The following is a 21,202-nucleotide window of genomic DNA, read 5'->3' as shown; positions in this document are numbered from 1 at the left end:
AACATTTTCTCTAATTACGTGAATGAATGCACGTTTTTCAGACCCCTTTTTGGTTAAAATTCCGTGTTTAACAATAAACATAAACATACGTGGATGTGAAAAAATATAATGCGTCCAAATGAAAACCTGGGCTGAGTAGGCGTTGAAAAAATAGACAATTGGGAACAGTGTAAAGTTTGAATTTCCCGCCGTTTGACAGGAATGACATTTATTTATGTTTAATCGGAACATAATGGAACATGTTTGTTTTTAGCAAAGGGTGCCCTTAGATTTTTGCTTCGAGAATAGGAATCACTACTTATTCTCTTTCTAATGTAAAACTTTGCAAAGAAAGAAAAAAACAAAAAGATTTTGTGTTTCTAAATTTTAGGTTAGCTGTCAGCATGCTTTTCATTTGCTTTTTATAACTTTTTTCATATCTAAATTTATCTCGAAAAGTCCGATTATAAAGTTGTAATCTGAAATGTTATTAGTATTGTCAAACTATTTGCTTACACTGGGAAGATTATTCCAAAAAAGTTATGTTTAATTTATAATTGCAGTGACGGTTTGAAACTTCCTATTATCCTATTCTGTGTAAATAAGGAGATCTGAGGTGAGACAGTGGGAGACTTCCGTCTGGGAAAACAAGATAATCCTTTACAGCGTTTCTTGTTTCCTTGGTGCATAATGACGAACTGCAAACCGCTGATATGCACTTGCTATCTAGTTCGGTCAACTTTTGAGAATAACGACTTGCAAATATAATAATGCACCAAGGATCGTCAATGGACACCCAGGAAACATCTGTCACAAAAATAACTTAACACTTAAGCGTTATTCGCCTAGTAAACATGTTGCTAGTGGACGTGCCTCTTTAGGTCCTTTACCTTCGTTGCTCTGAGTGGTTGGTACCATGATGAGAGCAAGTTGAGGGGCGTCGTCGTGAAGCTCAGACTCTTGTGTTTTCCGGTACAACGTAAACATCGTCGCCAAACACCGTATTTTCATTTTACCGTTTTTGAAGAGCTCTAGACTTGCGTTGATCGAGATCATGGAGCGGACAGTTTCCAGGCCGGGAAGGGCGTCGTAACGTTCGACCGAGTTGTGGATGTCGATGCCGTATTTAGGATGGACCTGCGAAGAGATAATAATGAAAACATAATTGGAATTCATTTGGTGGAGAAGTGGAGCCGACTGACTTCGGAATTAAAAAATTACTCTGCATAATGTGTAGCAGTTCCCGTTTGTCTGCATGAATAATTTAGAATGTATATTTTAAAATTCAGAGATGTTGAGAAGTCAAATTATAAGCGCAAGATATGAACCTACTTAAAAAGTTCACAATTTCATTACATAGAGTAGTAACTCATCCACTGTCTGGAATATTTCAGGAAACTTTTTAATTATACATGTTTTAATTGAAGCTGAATCACGAATAAGCTCTTTGAGATATGTTTGCGAGATATTCGCTTGTGTAATCTTTTTTCTAATTAGGTAAGTCAGAGAGTTGAATTCTCCGGGAAATTCGGTGTGAGGTTCAAGTGTGGCAATATCAAAAATGTATTTCAATATGCTGGAAAGCACGTATCTGGCTTCAAAGGTACGATCCAGACAGTGTTGTACTCGGTAAATTCAATTTAGTATCGAAGCATAAGCTCTTAGATCTTCATATCAAGGAGGATTACTTGAATCAATTTCATTTTCACTTTCTGAACTGAAACCCTGAATTTCTAAATTCCTCAATCGTGAGATTATTTACCTTTTCGATATTCTTATGCAAAACTACACGGGTTGGTCTTTTCTGGATCTTCTCGAATCCTCCGGAAATCGAATCCCACAAAATTAAAATTACTCCATTTTCACAATCAAAAGGGAACGTCGCTGGTGACCGCATTAAATGTAGATTGCGACGTAATTAATAATTATTAAATCGCATTTGTGCATTTTGCGTCAACGGAATAAATACAGCTTAATATTAATTATATCATCTCTAACGAACTTCGTTATTTTCACCTTGCACAGCCTTTACTTTTAGAAGCGCTCATTTAATTCTATTTTTCATGGGAATAACACGATGCACGACTTTTTTTTATACAAACAACTTTTGCAACATTAAATAAAACTGAAAAACCCTGACCGCAATGATATTACTAACTTTTATGATCCGAGCTGAAATTTGTACGGTCGAATTATAAATTTTATTGTTGTTATAGAAGTTTGCAATTTGCAGTTTACAGGATTTTGATCAATAAAAGAAAGTTATGACATTTTATCTAAGCCATTGCAAGCGCAATACAGGAAGCTTCATCATTTTTTGGTCAATTTAAAGGTTGGTGACGAAACAATCGTAATTTAAAGAGATCCATGTAAAATAAAAATGAAGGTGTAAATCACCAGATAATTAAAATGTTTCAAGACAGGAAAAACGAAAATTTGCTTTTCCAGTTATTGATTCAATAGATTGAACCAAATTAATAGTTGAAGAAAGTGTGAAGTAATTAAAATATACTGATAAGTTCCAAACAATATAACTTATTTCAATGCCATAATGACATACTTTACCGCACTAGTGTGGTAAATTACTTGGTGGAGTGAAATGTATTGCAACATGATGTTTTTGTCCTTTTGTCGTGATTTTGCTTGTATCAAAATTGCGATAGCCGCAATCTTGACGTCTGAGGAAATACCCGCCTGCATTGGTGATACAAGCTTAACAAATAAAAAATGTCACCATCCTACTACTTTGGTTTGCGTAAAACAATTCTTTCTCACGTAATGATTATTTCTTAGAATAATAATTGATAGTACAGGGTTATTCTAAATGATTGTAGTCGAAGTAGGCGTGAAAACTGAATGTAAAATTTATGGTTGCCGCTCCACATAAAAAAATCATCAAAATGATGTGTTAAATTGGGTGCAAAACAACTCAATATTTTTAAAATTGATTGTAGAACAACTCAATATTTCTGGATTCAATCGTTAATTTAACAAAAATAAATAAAATCCTCATCACCGCACTTTTCACCTAAAAAATGACAGTGACAGCGACACAACTGACAGTTCACATGAAAGCGGCAAAAACGTAATAACATGGGCATGGCCTACTTCGACTACAATCATTTAGAATAACCCTGTATATGAAACATTGTACAATTGTACTCGTATCGTAACTTCATATTACGGTACTAGTGGGTTATTCAACTCGGTAAAAACTGTACTTTTTTTAGGGCAGAGAAAACAAAGCTACTAACGAATGTTCGACCCAGACAACAATTTTAAGTTGATAATGTGAGTAGGTAACAGCAAATTATTGGAAAAAATTCTATAACAATCTATAGTTTAATTGAATAGTTAGCTCGGTAGGAAGTCCTTTTTGTGGTAAAATAGAACCAATCAAGACTTTAGGTTTCGCTTGTGGACAAGCTCTTGTGCAGGTCAACCGCTTTTTGCCGGCGCGTCATCTCATAAATAATTGTGACGCATTGATGGTTTCGACATCAGTATCGAAGAGATGTCCGAAATATCACCGGGTGGTCATGCTGATAATATCCTGTCCGTAAGACGGCCAGAGCTGTTAATTGATAGTCACCCTCATCAGGCGTAATCTAGACGTGTCCACAGGCGGCGACACTACATTCCGCGACCAAGATGGATGTTCCTCGAATAGGCAGGGCAGGACTTTGTGTCGTCTCCAGATGCTAACGCATGCCTTTTGTGTTGCGTCCGTCTTTCCTGAATGCACTCAGTTTCAATTAACTCGAGACTAATTTCAGGGACCTATTGTTAATGAGGGGTTCTTGTTGCTCTTTTTCATGCATTGAATTATTTTTGCATGCGCATTCACCAACAGCCGACCGTTTGCTAAGAGAATATTTTTCCTGTCTTTATTGTGTGCGGATGTAATTCCCAACAACAAAAAAATGCCACGCAACGGCGGAAATAAAAACTAATTGGCAATTCCGACGTAATCGAAAAGGGGCTTCTGAATACGGTTTAAAAATATTAACAATGTGGAGTTGACCCGACATGAGAGTTACATCAAATGTTAACACGGTTAGATGTAAATATTGAACTAATGGAGTGCATTATAGATTCATCGCCCTTTCGACAAAATAACGTTTGTTCAACGTAACACAAAAATTAATACGATTACACGGAAACCACTTTACAAGTACCTACGCAGTTGACGGTAACAAAAATGTTTCAACGTAAAAATAATTTTTTTATATATTTACCAAACAAGAAAAGCGCTCCATTACACATCTATTTGAAGGTATCAAGAAATTAGAAAATGAGCTTCTAGTGAAATACAGGGTGATTTACGAGGAATAATGAGCCCGATGGAATAGAAAATGCAACCCACAATACATTGCAACAAAAAGCCGGACATCGAAGCGGTAAATGTCCGGGTTTTTCTCCTGATGAATTGCGGGTTGCATTTTCTATTCCATAGGGCTCATTATTCCTCGTAAATCAGCCTGTATATGCTTGGCAGTTATTCATTATGACTACCCCTGTATTGAATCATTTTAATGCAAATAATTAATTAAAACTTTTTTCTTGAAAACAATAATTTTATTTTACAGAAACAATGATGTTGTGAAAAACGTCTGTATAAAGTGTCTACTATTTTACTCGCTGCGCTTGTGTGTGTAAATTTTCTACTTGTAAAAAAATGTACTGCTTTATACGTATTGCATAAACAACTATCGGGCCTTCAAATAAATATATATTTAGAGTAGGCGTAGGCGACATTCTAATTCTGTTAACAGTGTAAAGTAATTTTTGTAGGTAACCAATTATTTTCCGGAGTTACACAGGTTACCTAGTAAGCTTTTTCCCAATTTCATATTGTCATATTCCGTGGAAGGGGAATAGGGAGAATGCACTAGAAAAATTAAAAATATTTTCTAACCTAATTTTATTTCGTTAAAATGTCAGACGTTTCTTGTGTCATTTTCTACGCTGGAAAAATGTTGCAAACAATTGAATTTCCATAGGTTGTTCTAAATATAAATTTATTTGAAGGCCCGTTATTATTATAATACTAAATTAATTCAGTGAAATGTGTTCATTAATGTACATATAAACAGATTTGGGTTCTAAATAAATAAAATAAAGTCATGTCATAACTAATTCATCCGCTTTGTTTAATTTGTGTTTATTTACCATTAATGAACTCATTAATGGTAAATAAATACTGGATTAATTTATACGCACATATCCATACATTAACGACATTAATTCAATTTATTTGTGTTCGTTTAATTATTATGGTTGCAATAGTGCTCAGCTGTAGGAAAACACCAACAACTACTTTCCAACATAAATGGAACATTTTCCAAATGTTTTCGATCCATTTAGATTGAATCATCTATCGTAAATATAGATTGGATTTAAATGTATTCAGACAAACTACATATTTTTAAATCAGAATTATCAATATTACTGATTTAGGAAAATAAATTGAAATATCCTGTAATAATTATACATACAATACGATAAGTTTAAAATGTGGTTGATCCGGTGATGATAACATAAAATCAGAATTTTGCATGTACGAGTACATATTGCATTTCAATTAGATAGAACATGTTACTAGACTATTTAAAACTGTATAAAGTGAAATAATAACATTTAATAATAAAATCTGGGTTGCCTAGTAGTGCATAATTGGAACGGTATTTTTAGACACCCTTAATGAAAAAGGTAATTTTACGTACTCCCATGCAGACGAAAAGTAACTCTTTTTCGGATGCACTTTTTCGGACGCAATTTTTCGTACACACTTTTCTGACCCTCGACCGTGGCGTCATCTGTTGGTCTGTTTAGTAAGTTAACAACGAAACCGACAAAACCCAGAACACCGATCGAAAACAAATGAATATTTGACAGTTAAATTTTACCAAAGTATTTTATTTGCCCGAAAAAGTGTTGTATCGTTTTATTTCTCGTGCTTATTTGATGCACAATAAGAAAATGAACGTTAATATAATCGATAGCAACAGCGTGATGAAGAAATGTCTAATATGCCGCCGGACATCGCACATGATCGCAATAATTGTCCTGTCACCATAAATGATGTAAATAAGGTAAATTTCTGATTTTGTTGCCAAGCTGATAAGAAATACTATCAAAAAACTTCCCAATGATGTCTTTTGCTTTATAGTTCGTGCGGTCGCTTAAAAAATTTAATACAATACAATTTAATACAACAAATTTTTCCTAACCAGTTAGGAAAGATTTTACTTTTCGTAACCAGTTACGAAAAGTGTGACGTTTCCAAACGTCAATTAATTTTGAAAAGTGTCACTTTATATGTCAAAATTAGAAAAATAACTATTAAATTACATAAATGCAATAATACGGGGTGATCAAGAATGACTGAGTCTGTTGGTAACAATGAAATTTGGCAAATTTAAAATTTACCAACGAAGGTTCATTTTTGTAATAGTATAAACATAACCTGCATAACCAAGAATGTGTTTAATGTCATCTCAAGTTAAAAAATCCGGTCAGTGTGTGGTCAGTGCCAATTACTAGACAAAAATCACCAGTATTTTCAATTGTTTCATTGCCAACAGACTCAGTCATTGTTGATCACGCTGTATTTTCAGAAAAGGTTTATTTGGAATTTTTATTGTTTTTTCTTTATGAACAGTATAATGAGCCACTTAAGACAATTGGTCTGTGACCCCGTATGATGCATTTAGTTATACCATTAAATTGTTGATTAATTGTTTGGTTAGCTTCGGAATTGTGGATAAGCCGTACGGTTAAGGTAGCTTAATTGATAGCATGATTACCTGGACGCTTCTGGAAAATTGGTTTGTAATTCTAAAGGAACTATTACGACAGTGGATTTATTAGTGAGGTGATAAATTAAATAATGTAACAATTTATATGCCGTTAAATATCGTTTCTAATATTTACATTATATTGAAAAGTAGAATTTTGCAATTTTTTTCGAGTTTAAAAAAAGAGTACAATGCGGACAAGAACACACAATAAACAGTAAACATGATGGTGACTAGAAGTTTAGTATGTTATGGTGTGTTCTAACTTATCCTTAGAGAAGATTCGTGTTGCAGTGTCAGGCACTTTGCAACGATTACTAAAAGCTTGTAGACCTCTACATTAGTTTAAAACAGGTGTACAGCAAATTTGGAACTACAAATTTAGATACAAGTTTCTCAAATAAATAACTAATTAGGGTTGAATTACTTGAAAACGGCGTAAATATTCCGTCAGATTATCCGAAATGGAAAACTGTAAATGATCAACGATTTTCTGTGAGCAAGTTACTTTAGTGTGTTAAAAGACAGCAAGCTCAAAAAGCAGCCCATAAATTATACTGTTATGTTAGACAATTATTAGAAGTTTACATTTTCTAATAAATATCAACTGAAGTAAATTAGTAAAGTCAAATAAATCCTTCATTATTTGGAAAAAATTCGTAACTTCAGTTGCTTACGAGTTTCGGTCAATTTTTTGTTTTGGCATTCTGAAATAATATAATGAACAATTATTTTATTGACGATGTTTTAAATGTGTTAAACTTGTCATTTAAATTTCATTTCATTTCATGGTACAATGTAGATCATTTTCTACTAAGTCTGTTTCAAACATACAGAGTAACTAAGTAGACAGGGTGTAACACGGGACTATTATGCTAAATTAATTTCCGTTACATTATCATCACACAAAATTGACACGAGATATGGTGTCCCATCATAACCCCGCTCTAGTTCACATTGACAACATTATTTTGTATTTTCATTTCGTATAGGTAGGTAGCATCGAACATTTTAAATCTAATGTAGGTAACAAATCTTATTTTTCAAAGAATAATTTATTTTATATTCTTTTGGTAGAATGGGTGATTAAATAATATATTCCACTCTTCCTGAGTTACGTACTTCAGAGACAGGGTTGCAGTTTTGATACAAAAGAAGCTGTCATCTTTTGCCCAACATTTCTAGTTTCATTGATCAACTTTGGCTGGGTTAAGATGTATAGCAAAATATCGGATCTTATCCAATTAATACATAATCATATGCATGATTTTATTTTATTTATATGTACCATCCTACGGTTTATTGCTGTAAAATAACCCATTGATAAAAGAACATTCTGCTCGTCAAAAATCGTGAAGATATTATTAACAAAACTTTCAACGCCGAAAGTTATAATAATTCTATTATTAACTTAGTTACAACCTTTGATTGTTTTCCGGACAGTTTCTAAGTTTTATTCAATATCAGCAAAAATTAGTCCTCATTCACGTAATCGTCGTTAGGAAGTCTAACAGTCTCGAAAAGAATATTGCATCTTTTATACAGTGCAACAATACCTAATTAAAGAATGTACTATTCCGGACACGGAATCTTGGCCACAACTGACATTTAACTGACAAATACGAGTATGTGTGAAGTGGCCTTTATTGAATATAACCCAACTTTTGACTCGATAATGCCATTTCCCTGCTTTTTTGATATCGCAAGAAAAACTTGAAAGTGATTTTTAATAATTTTTTATTCATTAATGACTCTAATGATTGGTTTACATGATTTTTTTAGAAATGTCTAAAAAATTTTGATCAAGATTCCGTGTCCAGAATAGTACCATTCGTAGATATCATTGCAGTAACTCTCAAACACATAAAATTTGATGGCATGTTCTTGCGGACAAAAATTAATGCTGACAATCAAAAAAACGTATAAGCCGTTCACGATTGTTTTATTGTTGTCAATTCCGTCATTAATTTTGTTAATAAGAATTTACCCAGAACTGCCCTACAAATATGTAGGTTTCATTTCAATTTTTCCTATCCCACCTCCACCCGGCGGCACGGCAATTTTGCCGGAGTACATACACTATTACGGATAATACTATCAAGTAATAGTGCAGTGCTTATCAACATAATTACCGGCGTCTCGCCTCCGCATTTTGACTTTTTTGTGTTTTATGTTCTGTGTCAATGTTAAGGAATTTCCTCATGATGTGACATGAGTATAATAATATACCTTTTTGAATTTCAACCACCAATGTGTTCTCTAAGTCCAAAATTTTTAAATTTTTAAAAAGAGATTGGGGTACTATTCCTGTTGCTGAAATTATAAATGGTAAAATCGAAATTTTTTCTAAACACCAAAGATTTCTCATAGCAACGGAGAGTTCTAAATATTTATTAATTTTTGTATTATATGTCTGTGTTATATTGTGTGAATTTGGAACAGCTATATCTAAAAGATATGCTTGCTTTTGTTGTTTATTTAAAATAATAATGTCTGGTCTGTTATGCTGAATGTGAATGTCAGTTAAAACTGTCCGATCAAAATATAATTCAATTACAATTTTACGATTATTGTTCTTAATGAATTCACTTATTTAAAAAATGTAGCAAACTGGCAGTAATGTTCGGTTCAATTATAACCTAAAATAGATTTATTATGACAAATCACAATACTGCCAACTAAAATGTCAGATTTTCATAGATAGTCCGAATTTGAAACAATCGCGAATGGTATATAGCTCCGCCAACCTTACTTTTTATTAAGTGGATGGACAGTAAAGATTTCGCCTTTACATTTTTTTTTAAATTATACATACGAGTACGTTATTTATCCTATCGTACTGCAAACACAAAATGACAGCAGTCTGTACAAGAATAACACAATGTTACCCTCAGCAACAACCTCAAGTTCTCTGTGTGGTCATCTAATGGCCGTATGAGGATAAGAAGGGGTCTGAATTATACCGGATTAACAACAGGAGTGATGCTGATGATATGGAGCGCAATGTGTAATGAACTAATGATAGTCGATTATCTTGGTGTTCATCCCGGATAGCGCGAAAGCTCGGCACATTGCTTTGTATTACAACTCGTTTTATTGCAAGGGTGTAAGGCGTTATTTTTCAGCAAGATAACGCGCGTTCTCACATCGCTCAAGAAAGTTTTATGAATCCATGAATTCCTCCCAGAGGTACTTAGTGCATACAAGGTGATTCACGAGTAACAATGAGCCTAATAAAATTGTGATGCAACCAACAATACACATTTCCCATAGTTTTTTAGTTTGTGTTTTTATTGATTTTTGTTGTATAAAATTAAAATATACAGGCTGATTTACGAGGAATAATGAGCCCGGCGGAATAGAAAATGCAACCCACAATACATTGTAACAAAAAGCCGGACATCGAAGCGGTAAATGTCCGGGTTTTTCTCCTGATGAATTTCGGGTTGCATTTTCTATTCCATCGGGCCCATTATTCCTCGTAAATCACCCTGTATATTTTTTGAATCCACATAATGGATCCAAATGTAATGTTGGCTGCATCACAAATTTCGTTAGGCTCATTATTACCCTGTATTTATATTTTCTACACATCTTCGTTATGCGATCTTAAGACATTTTAGGTCAAATATTTTATTGTTAATCTAAAATGCATTTTTTATTAAAATAAGTACTATTCCGGACACGGAATCTTGGCCATAACTGACATTTAACTGACAAATATGTGTGAACTGGCCTTTATTGAATATAACCCAACTTTTGACTCGATAATGCCATATCCTTGCTTTTTTGATGTCAGAATAAAAACTTCAAAGTGATTTTTAATAATTGTCATTTACTAATGACGCTAATGATTGGTTTACATAATTTTTTTTTAGAAATGTGAAAAAAATGTTGGCCAAGATTCCGTGTCCGGAATAGTACCGGGTGATCAAGAAGGACTGTTTAAGTTGGTAGTACAATTAAGAAAATTTTTTAATTCGGTTATTTATAACACTGCAACCGGATATGTTTTGTTGGTTTATTTGACAAATATCTGAGGTAGGTATAGCATTAACAACGACAAGCCATCAACAACCGAAAGTTACTCCTGTTATACGATTTAAAATACAATTCAGTGTTACCAACTTAAACAGTCCTATTTGATCACCCCGTACATTCATTCAGTTGCATGTTTTTGGCAGGTAGGTATTGTATAACTGCCAGACTAAAATGTCTCTACAAATGCTTATCACATGGTAATAAATAGTCTATTATTAAAACTATAGTTACAACTGATACATTAATTTACAGACATTGGTCCTTAATAGGCTTTTGCGTAACATGATCGGATTATGTAATAATAAATCGGCCATTTAGGCTGTTTGTCTCTGGCATAATAATACAATATTAACAATAACAATTTTAGTGGTCAAATTGATTTCGCACAATTATCATTGTTTACAGAGATTCAATCAATACGTCAATACGCTTTGTTTAGTCAAAAATGAGTAAAATGTAAAAAGTTGTAGACAAACCAACGCTTAAATATTGTTCTTTAGTTTGTAATAATCAACATTAATCGCTTTAACAAAGTGATTTTTCTTTGAAGGTCAAGATATGGGACATGGTGTTTTCCATCGGCCTTCATTCAACTATCGAGCTTATTCTGAGCTAGTTCCAGAGTATAAGGCAGAATTGGGGCGGCGAGCGTGCGAAAGTCTGATCGGCATGTGAATGTTGCATAAACATAATTCTGAGTTCAAATAAAAGAATTAAAAATAATATAAACAAAACCCAATTAGTTGAGCCAATATCCGAACGGAAAATAACAGGCATGAGTGGACGTGCTGCAATCACACCATCACGTAACCAACCGCCGCCCCCGCAATTCAAACAATTGTCGAGAGTGTCAGTGTCTGATTGTTTGCTGTTTGACAAATAACAACGCATCAAATTGTAGAAATTCCACGCATACATGCAATCAAGTTAGCAAGTTAGCAGCATCCCTTGTTAGAGTCGAACTAGTGGATGGTGGGGTGCATTGTGCCTCCAGCTTCGCAATACTATGGCTAATTATTATAGCCGCAGTAATTGGACTGTAATTTGGGTGCCTTGCTAAGGCCACACGTACATCCTGACGCATCATATCTCACGCTAATTAATTAGCAAGCTGCTTATGAAACTGTATCGTTTTAACGCGAATATTCACGGCATCACCCTTTCAGACGTGTGGAAAGCCGCCCCTAACGCTAAATTGTTTACAAAATGGTAATCCGTCGACCAGACTTGAAGACAAACGAACCAAAAAAATCATTGTTGGTGCATAAAATGAACTGCATTCTCTCCTTCCACGTCATAAAATGTTTTATTTCGTCAGACTTTAAAGTTTGACTTATGCACTTTTCCATTGACTTTTATGCATTTTCGATGACACTAAAACATTTCCAAATGATAAAATCGATAACCGTTTTATTCCTCAAACTTGCACTTACAAGGACATCACGGAGGTGCAGAAAGATTCGTTGTTCCATTTGACGACAGCTGAGGAGTTGAAACTACTTAATTCAAATTTGTACGATGTATTTTCTATTCTTCATTTATACATAAACCTTTCATTTAATTATTACTGACTATTTCGTGCACAAACATTTCGACCAATATTATCTCGTCAATCTATAATGAGGGTAAATTTTCAATCAGTAAAATTAATTAAGCCAAAATTTCACCGCCTCTACCAGATATTTAAGCCAGTGAGAGACGAAATTTTAGAAGCAATATCGCAATCAAGCCAATTTTAAAGCGATAAAATTTTACCTTTTATGAATTATTATTTCTGTAGCTACGTTTGGTATGCTTTGACAACCGTGTAAACAATATTTGTTGTTTTGCAAAATGTCAATTTTATTTGATTGCATTTGCAACAATGAATGAAAATTCACGATTTGGGAATATATCAGATTAAATTATTAAAAAATACATATAATCTGTTTCAAAATCAAAAATCCACCACCTGTTGAATTATGTTGGCAGAAAAAAAGAAATCCCTAGAATAAGTTTCATTTTTTTGGGTTGGCCCAACCTTCCGCCAAAATTTGACCTTCAGTGTGTCACAAATATCAAATTATAAAAATGCCCCGAAAAACAAGGAATCTTTTAACTGCTAAATTAAAGCGAGCGTTCATTAAGTGCTTCGAAGAATTTAAAAAACACGATGAACTACGACCAAAACGACTGTCAACAGTTTTATTTCATAACCCCACGTTTTTCTGACACTTTCAAACACACTAAAAACAAAATTTAGCGACGTTGTCGGTTGTATTTTCGAGGTAGAATGCAATGTTGGTGGATTTTTGATTTTGAAACAAATTATATATGTTTTTAGGTAGGAATACATTATTAAAGTGGACTAAAAAATCTGCAGAAAAAATTAGGACGGAAACAAAAAGAACGAAAATATTTAATATTCTCATCGGGCTTCTGCAGCATCTGCTTTAGAGAAAAAGGGTGTTGGTGAATAACAACTAATCAAGTTAACAACGCATTCATCTCCACAGTCTATTAAACCATATTTTCAACTTGATTCTGATCCTCACTAGAAGCTAATAAGGAGCTTACGAGATAAGACATCATTACAAACAGAAACTACGACTGCAATTTCTGTCACAACCAGAGAAAATAACAAGAATTTGAGCAAAATTGCATTTGCCTTGGCAATTGCACATTTAATATTTATAGATATAAACAGTTGTGGATTTGAATGTGTAGATTTATTCATGAAATAATTATCTGAATATCATTGGTGGTAGAATTTTATGTTTGCCTAAATTTTTCGATTGAGTCGTTCAAGTTTGTTGAGAATTTATTTGGTGGTTAAAATGTCGTTTTTTTAACAAATTTTAATACATTTTCCGATAAAATTACATCACTTATGATATCGGGTGTTCATTTAAATTTTCGGTCAAGGTTGGTGTTGAAGCGTCGATTGTGAACGGTGCACTCGTGTAAAAACACAAAACGGTAAGATTTAAATAGCTGATCCGTGATCCGTAATCCGTAGTGCGTTCACAATCGACTCTTCAACGCCAACTTTGACCGGAAATTTAGATGAACACCCGATATCATAAAAGACTATTTTCTTGAAACTACATATATTAATGTTTCTGTTGCTTACCTATGTAGGTATTATTTGCACAAAAGCTTTTAAAAAAGGCAGAATACTTTTCCTAAGTACAAAACGCCTTATTTGGAATGTGATTTTGATAAAGGCATCTTAGGCATCATTTTTATGTGTAGTGTGTATGAGTTTATAATAAAAAATAATGCCTATAATGAAAAGATGAATGAAAAAGAATATAAAAAAAAATTATTGAGAAAGAAAGTTTAGAACAGATACCAGAAACTGAAATGATTGGAGACTACGCGATCTAGCAGTTTTAGGGTATGTATTATTATTTTTGTATTATGCATAAGTAAAAGATACAAATTATAAACTTAGGAAGACATAGAGAATACCATTGTGTCAAAAATATTTGTTGAGTTATCTATCTGTGGAATTTAAAATTGGGATTTTGCACATGAAGAGAAATAATAAATCGTCAAATATGAAATAAATTAAAAAGGTGGTAAGTTGATTTTCGTTGTCATCAGGCATAAAACCCTTGCACAGTAATTTGTTAGTTAAGGAAAGTTAATCTGATTTCAGTTAGACGGTTTAATGTTTCAATCTAGGTGAAGCAGGGTTTTTACGTCACGGTATCGTTCAGACAAAATCAAATATTTATATAAAAAGATTCTCCCAGATTGCAGCGGAAACTTAGACTGTTGAGAAAATAGGACATTTTTTCTCGATTCGGAGAACAATTATTAAAGCTAGAGAAAATAGTAAAACGACGTGATTTGCTGTTATTGTTCAGTAAAATGTTTGCAGGACTATATTATATATGCCTTCTTGTGGTTTTCATAAAAATTTTATGTAAACATAAAGCATGTTTATTCTTTATTCTCGATAGGTAATTACTTTGGCAGCATCATCAAAAAATAAAAATTTAATGTGTTCTTAAACATGAGATTTGATTAAGTTTTAACAAGATAATGCACTGTTTACGACTTGCTGAATGTAAACTGATACACAAATTTTAATTAAAGTTTATAAATAATAAAATTACAAAATTAAATTACATCTAAATGCTATATCTGGTTTATACCTTTTTGTGATGAAGCTGAGCCTTCCATATAAAGCGGCCCTTAGGGACCACATCGATATGTATGCATTATGCGCTTTGAACAAATAATAAATAATCAGCCTCTAGTTAAGTGAATAATTTGTACTGCCGGGACTTGAATATACACAGACCTGTGCTAAAATACATTTTTTTACTTGTACTTTTTAATAACGACAGTACATCGTTGACGTTTCTTTGACATTTCCGCGAAAAATCTGCTTACCAGTGGCGTCGAGTTTGGAAATAAAGCTGGTAAATTACCCATTCTCTTACAAATGTAAAATGTTACTTTTGTTTATTTTATAAATTTTCTCCATTATCAGATAATAATAATAAAATGGACAGTTATAATTCCAACGTCTAAAATTTGTGAGGTATGATTGATTATAAAGTAGCGTTTGAGACCAGAAATTGTTTACGCCTATGCATTGAACAGTCATTTGCATAGGATTTCGCTACGACGTGACCGATAATTTACAACGTCTGCTCTGATTTGTTTTCTTTATGATTACATAAGAAGGTTGTGGATTTTTAATATCCTTGGCAATGACTTTTAATGATTGAGACAAATTTAGTGGGTTGGCACTCCCGAATAATTGGTACGTCTAGTCAATTGCAAAGTGTTGTCTGTTGATGCGCTTTCTAGGTTAAGATTTAGTTAAAATTTGATTTATTTTTACTTTCGAACTGTCATATTTGAATTTGACAGTCAAGTGTACCAACATAAAATCTTAAATATGTTGCCAACCGAACAAAAATAATTTAAATCATTAAAAATCACCCGGTATCTTTATTTAAACCGAAGATGATATTTCTATTAAAAGAAAGATGCAAGTAAGTACTCGTATTAGTTAAACTTTGTCTTAGGTAATGAATGGAACTACATAACTTTAAAAAATCGAAATCGAAAATTTATAATCAAATCAATAATCCATTTATAATTATTAAATAAATAAAAAAATAAGTGTATTGAAGTGCGTTTTGCTTTAATTAATTAAGGTCTGGTTTATAAAAATCCAGTTTGTTCTGTGAAGCAGCATGTGTTGTGTGATGGTTCATAAAAAAAATTAATAAAAGTTTGTGATTTTATGGACGCAGTTTGCCTAGCAAATGCACCCTCTCAATCTGCGGTTCAATTCCTATACGTTATTTATTCAAACAGTTTGTATGATTTATTTTGAAAAATTTAATTCTATTGTTTGCCAAGTCCAGTCTGGAGAATTTATGTTTAGAACCAAGTACTTCGAAACACTTTAGATATATTGCATCATAAAGTGGAAATACTGTTGTTGGTCTCGGATAGATAAACTTTTACAATGGTGGTGTTTATTTCCGGGATTTTTACATGCTAAATAATTTATAGTTTCCTCTTTAATACGAAAAAAACAATACATATGACAATAAAACGCCCCACAAACTTTACAGCTCGCCCCGATGAAATCTAGATTAGCCAAGTTTCGCCCCCAAAAAACCAAGGACTGCCTCAAACGGTCGTCCCTCGTCCGTATAAATATTTATTGCGTAATTTTACACGGGCGCCAATATTCAAAAAGAAAACTTTCGGGAGTGTCGGAAGCTTAATCAGCGACTGCCAAACGAGAATTTAATAAAACAATTATTTTAGTTTGAATCGGTGTCCGCCGATGGCGAACGTCCGTCCGTCTCTTAAAATTAGATTATGAATGCATTACACTTGTGAATAATTGTCCCGACTTGGCCACTATCCGCTTAAACCTTGGATTAAGCCCCGGAATAATTTATTTTTTCCTCCGCAACAAAATTCCCAACAATTAAACTTGTTTCTTGCAACGCAGCCCTGTCCGTGGGCGAATTTAATTCGCTTAAATTAGCTAATCGCCCTGACAATTTGTCCATAATTTCGTTTGGTACACGGTAATTTTGTGAGCGAGTGTATAATGAATGATCGTAGTGAGGATTTGAATTGACATTTCGACAAGCAGTAAGCCTTGTCAAGTTCTGTAAGTCTTATCTGTACCCAACAGAGGTCTACAATGTCGTTAAACGCCTTTTTGGACGTGACAGCCCGTATTCAAGTCATCTATCAAGATGGATATTCAATAAATGATGGGGTATTACGACAGAATCTAAGTGATATGCTCGCCACTAAAATTACATTTGCACTCCTATCACCGAACCGATTTGCTCCATTACTGAACTTTCTGATTCCGAATATACATCAGCTGCCTGGTCCTGTATAAATGGACTTTTCCAAAGGAACTACGAGTAACTCGCATATTTTTACAAATAAATTTTCCGCATGCCCGTAAAATCGACATTCTTTTTCTTGTTTCATCTCTGAAGACTTATGCCGAGGCAACACGACCATTTGAAGCCTCAGTAGAATAAAATTATGAAAATTGATTTCATACATATGACTAAAAGAAATTAATTGCTTCTTAGCAAAAATAATTTGTTAAATAAAACCAATACGGAGTGATCAACAAGAAAGTAAATCAAAAATGCTACCTTATCTTCTGTTTTATCGAACGTATACACAGTCGTTTTATTGGTTGCCTACCTCTTGAAAACTTATTATTAATTAATTAGTTCTTAATAATTAATGCTTTATCTTCCGTGGTAAAACACATTTTACCACTTATTCTGGGATAATTGTTGTTTACAATTACAGGAAACGTCCGTAAACTTTGCCGAAATCGAAAACTTTTTTTCAAGGTAAACATCAACAACGTTGCTTCTTAAAAATTGACGTTTCTTTCACCGAAAAATCTGCTTACCAGTGGCGTCGCCCTTGGCAACAAATTCCATAGAAATTCAAATATCATAAAAAAATTAATTTGGAGTTTTCAGTTGGTTGTTTTAAGCAAACTCAATGTCTTCCAGTTCTTTTTTGTTCTCTGTTCCCTTTTATTTCTTTGTCAGTATGAAGTTTTACTGAATTAATTTCTGTTGGTATTAGAAATTTGTAAAAAGGTGACAAAATTAATTTAATTCGTTGCTTTCTAAATCCACAACTATATTGCAACTTACTGAAACAGTTATCAAAGACAGCAAGGGTTGAAGATATTTCAGGAGTGAACAGCAGTAATTAATTTTCGTGTCAGTCATAATTCCGTTCCGTGTCTTGAGAATGGCGTTTACAAATTTTGATTTTAATAACAATGTTTTCTCGTGTTTCCGCTCATCTTTTGTAATTGTCCTGAATATGAAATATTTTGGTTGAGATATTCCAAACGTTCGATTATCGTCACGACTACAATAATTCTATTTTTGGTGTAAATTCTGCGAGGGAAATAGAATTTTAATTTTGAAGAGTGTTATCGGCCGCATGTGTTGTTTATGGCGGTTGAATTGTTCTACAACACAAAACCGTCGATTGATTTGTAGTTGAACGGAGCTCATTACGTGCTTCCGCAATTCGTTTCAAGTCCCAGACAGTCCCTCTTCATATAAAGTCCGTAATGAAGCTCATGTACAACATTTAACTGTGCAAATGCCAATTAATTAAATTCATCAAAAGACACGAGGAGTCTAGACAAACAAAACGTTTAGTTTCAGCCTCCGTATAATGTATAGCAGATTTGTGCAAATTTAATTTAAGTAGTACAAATATTGGCCCAGAAATTTAAGCACTTAGAATCTCTTTAAATTATTCAAGTCTTCCCTTGATATGGCCTCGTTTTCATCCTAGTCTTGACCGGCAATTCTAAACGAACTAAAGCGAAATAGGAAATTGCCACTTTACGCGAACGTAAACGCCGGCTGCGTTCTCTCTTTCTATAAAATATGCAAAATCTTGCCAGAAATAATTTACTTTATGGCGTTAGAGCACTCACAATTTGCTGTACGTTCAAGATTTGGACCGCGATACAATTGGTTTTTTTGGCCCATAAGCTCTTATGTAAACGCAATTTTATTGCAGTCGTTAGCAGTGGCGTACCAGTTCCTTTTATTTCGTAGACCTTACAAAAAATTATCGTGCTGAGACTACCGTAACAATATTTGCTTCTCATTAATCAACTGGTTTACTTCAACCCCTCATAAATATTGGAATCAGAATATTTTAAACATGAATTATCGGTGTTAAGTCGCTTCTGTAAAAAAGAGTCTGTTCGGTATTATTACTTTTGATTTTTTTTAAATATTCCTAAGCCTATTTAAATCTGAATATGTGCATTAAAAAATTAAAATATAATTTGATACTAAATTGTTTCCCCATTCCTCCTCCAGTGATTTCTGGAAGTACATTTATTTACCTAAAAAAAGTTGAATGGATTTTTTTTATTGTAATCAAGAAAAATTGCCTTCATTTCTGTCATTTCGTTTGCTCATCCTTAGTTGAGCTGTAGTTAAATTATGGCGCTTTGTTTCGATTCTAACAATTTCGATGCTGAACGCAATAAACTTGAAAAACTCGAAGAGCACATGTCATAAATGTATAAAGTGCATGAATCTTAAAAGCTCTAAATTTTTTATGGCAATTTAACCCCAAGTTGAATTTTTTAATGCTGCAACATCTTAGCGGAGATAAAACGAAACCTCGCGGGGACAAATGAAATTAGACCCTAAAAATTTTTAGTGAAACCGAGCAGAGCCAACAGCAGAACCGACAAAGGTTCTATCTGGAGGCATGCCCCTGAATTTATTACAATAATTGGTTGTATACATTGCGCATGGTAATTTATTTTATTAACGAGAGAACAGTGCAGCGAAACACAATATTAATCAGGTTAGCATATAGGTGAAATGGTCCAGATAAACAATGTTTAGGTGTCTGGAAACATATTTCGTCCAATTCCATTAGGCTGCGTTCGACTGAAATATAGCACACACATATTCGGCTTAATAATAAATCGTTAAGCAGGAATGTTTCCGATTCGTCTTTTGCTCCAGTCAGTCTACGCAGGAAAGCTTATCTCCAAGGCAACTATCTGAACGGTAATTTTTTGTATATACATAGGTGATCCAACGACAACGGGCCACTGTTGAAAAATTTATATTAATAAAGACTAGGTGCGATTAGATCTCCATAGAGTTTGCCGCGATCTGCGTTAATTCTGGAGCCGTGCAAATGCATTTCGATTTCAATGGCATCGGACATACTTCAGATATTCGCTAAATATAACAAAAATGATCAAAACGTGAATAGCAAACGATTACAACTTACAACTGTTTACTTTTTAACACTGGAGGGCCATCTTCCTTGCGCTATTTTTGATTTTGGCATCACATCTGACATCATGGACACGCCCACAACGGGCGACTCGTTAAACACCACAGTGCGGTCAAATATTGGATAATAATTTCGTTATTTCGCTTTTTAGAGGCTTTATTTCAATAGGGATAATTTAATTATTAAATATTTCGTGTAAAATTGGTCGAGCCGCCTGTGGACACTTCTACTCCTAGGACTTGAAGTACTTCTACTCCGAAAAAATACCACTTTAACCGTTTCTATGGAGATACACAAAGGCGCGATTTTCGACCTCTTGAAGATAAACATTATTACCCACCAAATATGGAGACACAAGAATTCACCAGCTCCTCGAAACTTGGTGCAACTATTTCTACAGGAAAAGCCCAGACTCGTTTCTCTTTAAAGTGAAATATTCATAAAGATCAAAAACTGTTAAGGACAAGAATTTCTTTTGAAATTCTGAAGACACTTGCTGAGAAACTTGTTGAGTCAACAGTTTCAGTCAGCATTACTACGGACGTGAGAGACATTCTTCTATTAATTGGCAAAAGAACCATGCAAGAGTGAGAATTAATTAAATTTATCTCATGTTCTGGCAATCCATTCGTTCCAGTTACTGGCCGCATTTTACTTTCCAATTCTATTTGTTCGAAGCTTTGTTTCCACTTTATTATTTTCTAAATGTGTCGATCGTCGAACCAATATTTACACGGTTGCTCGCGAAAGCTCACTTTCGGACGTTTATGATTTTCCGGCGTGTCCACATACATACAAATTATCCCAGAAATTCACACTCCCATTTTTTGAAGCAAATGTAGGCGTACACAAGATGAGAACTTTGATAATCAACCCGTGAAACGTGATCGGGCTGGTTTGGCGCAATAAGAGGGGGTGTTTACCTCCAAATCGTTGATAAACCAAGTGACATTCATCGGCGGATAAGAGCCCGGCGTCGTGCAATTAGCCTTTATCCTGGCTCCTATCGATTTTTCCTGGACTTCGGTTCGCAAAACTGGGCCCTCGTCTGGCACGTCTGCAAAAAA

The 21,202-nt window shown here is 33.8% G+C and overlaps 1 protein-coding gene across 2 annotated transcripts in view; it reads right to left on the bottom strand.

Annotated features, from left to right (window-relative positions):
- The window catches only part of LOC138123145 (uncharacterized), a 242,627-nt gene that overhangs the window by 4,100 nt on the left and 217,325 nt on the right, over positions 1-21,202 (bottom strand). For both annotated transcript variants that reach the window (XM_069037700.1, XM_069037699.1), the window contains exons 5-6: positions 21,059-21,192; positions 870-1,116 (exon numbers count right to left, since the gene is read on the bottom strand). In XM_069037700.1, coding sequence (XP_068893801.1) covers positions 870-1,116; positions 21,059-21,192 — 381 coding nt within the window. The remainder of the gene's footprint in view (positions 1-869; positions 1,117-21,058; positions 21,193-21,202) is intronic.

This window comes from Tenebrio molitor, chromosome 2 (genome assembly GCF_963966145.1).
Source record: "Tenebrio molitor chromosome 2, icTenMoli1.1, whole genome shotgun sequence".
Classification (NCBI taxonomy): Eukaryota; Metazoa; Arthropoda; class Insecta; order Coleoptera; family Tenebrionidae; genus Tenebrio; species Tenebrio molitor.
Note: the sequence above shows the minus strand (reverse complement) of the source record. Positions and strands in the feature narration are given on the sequence as shown.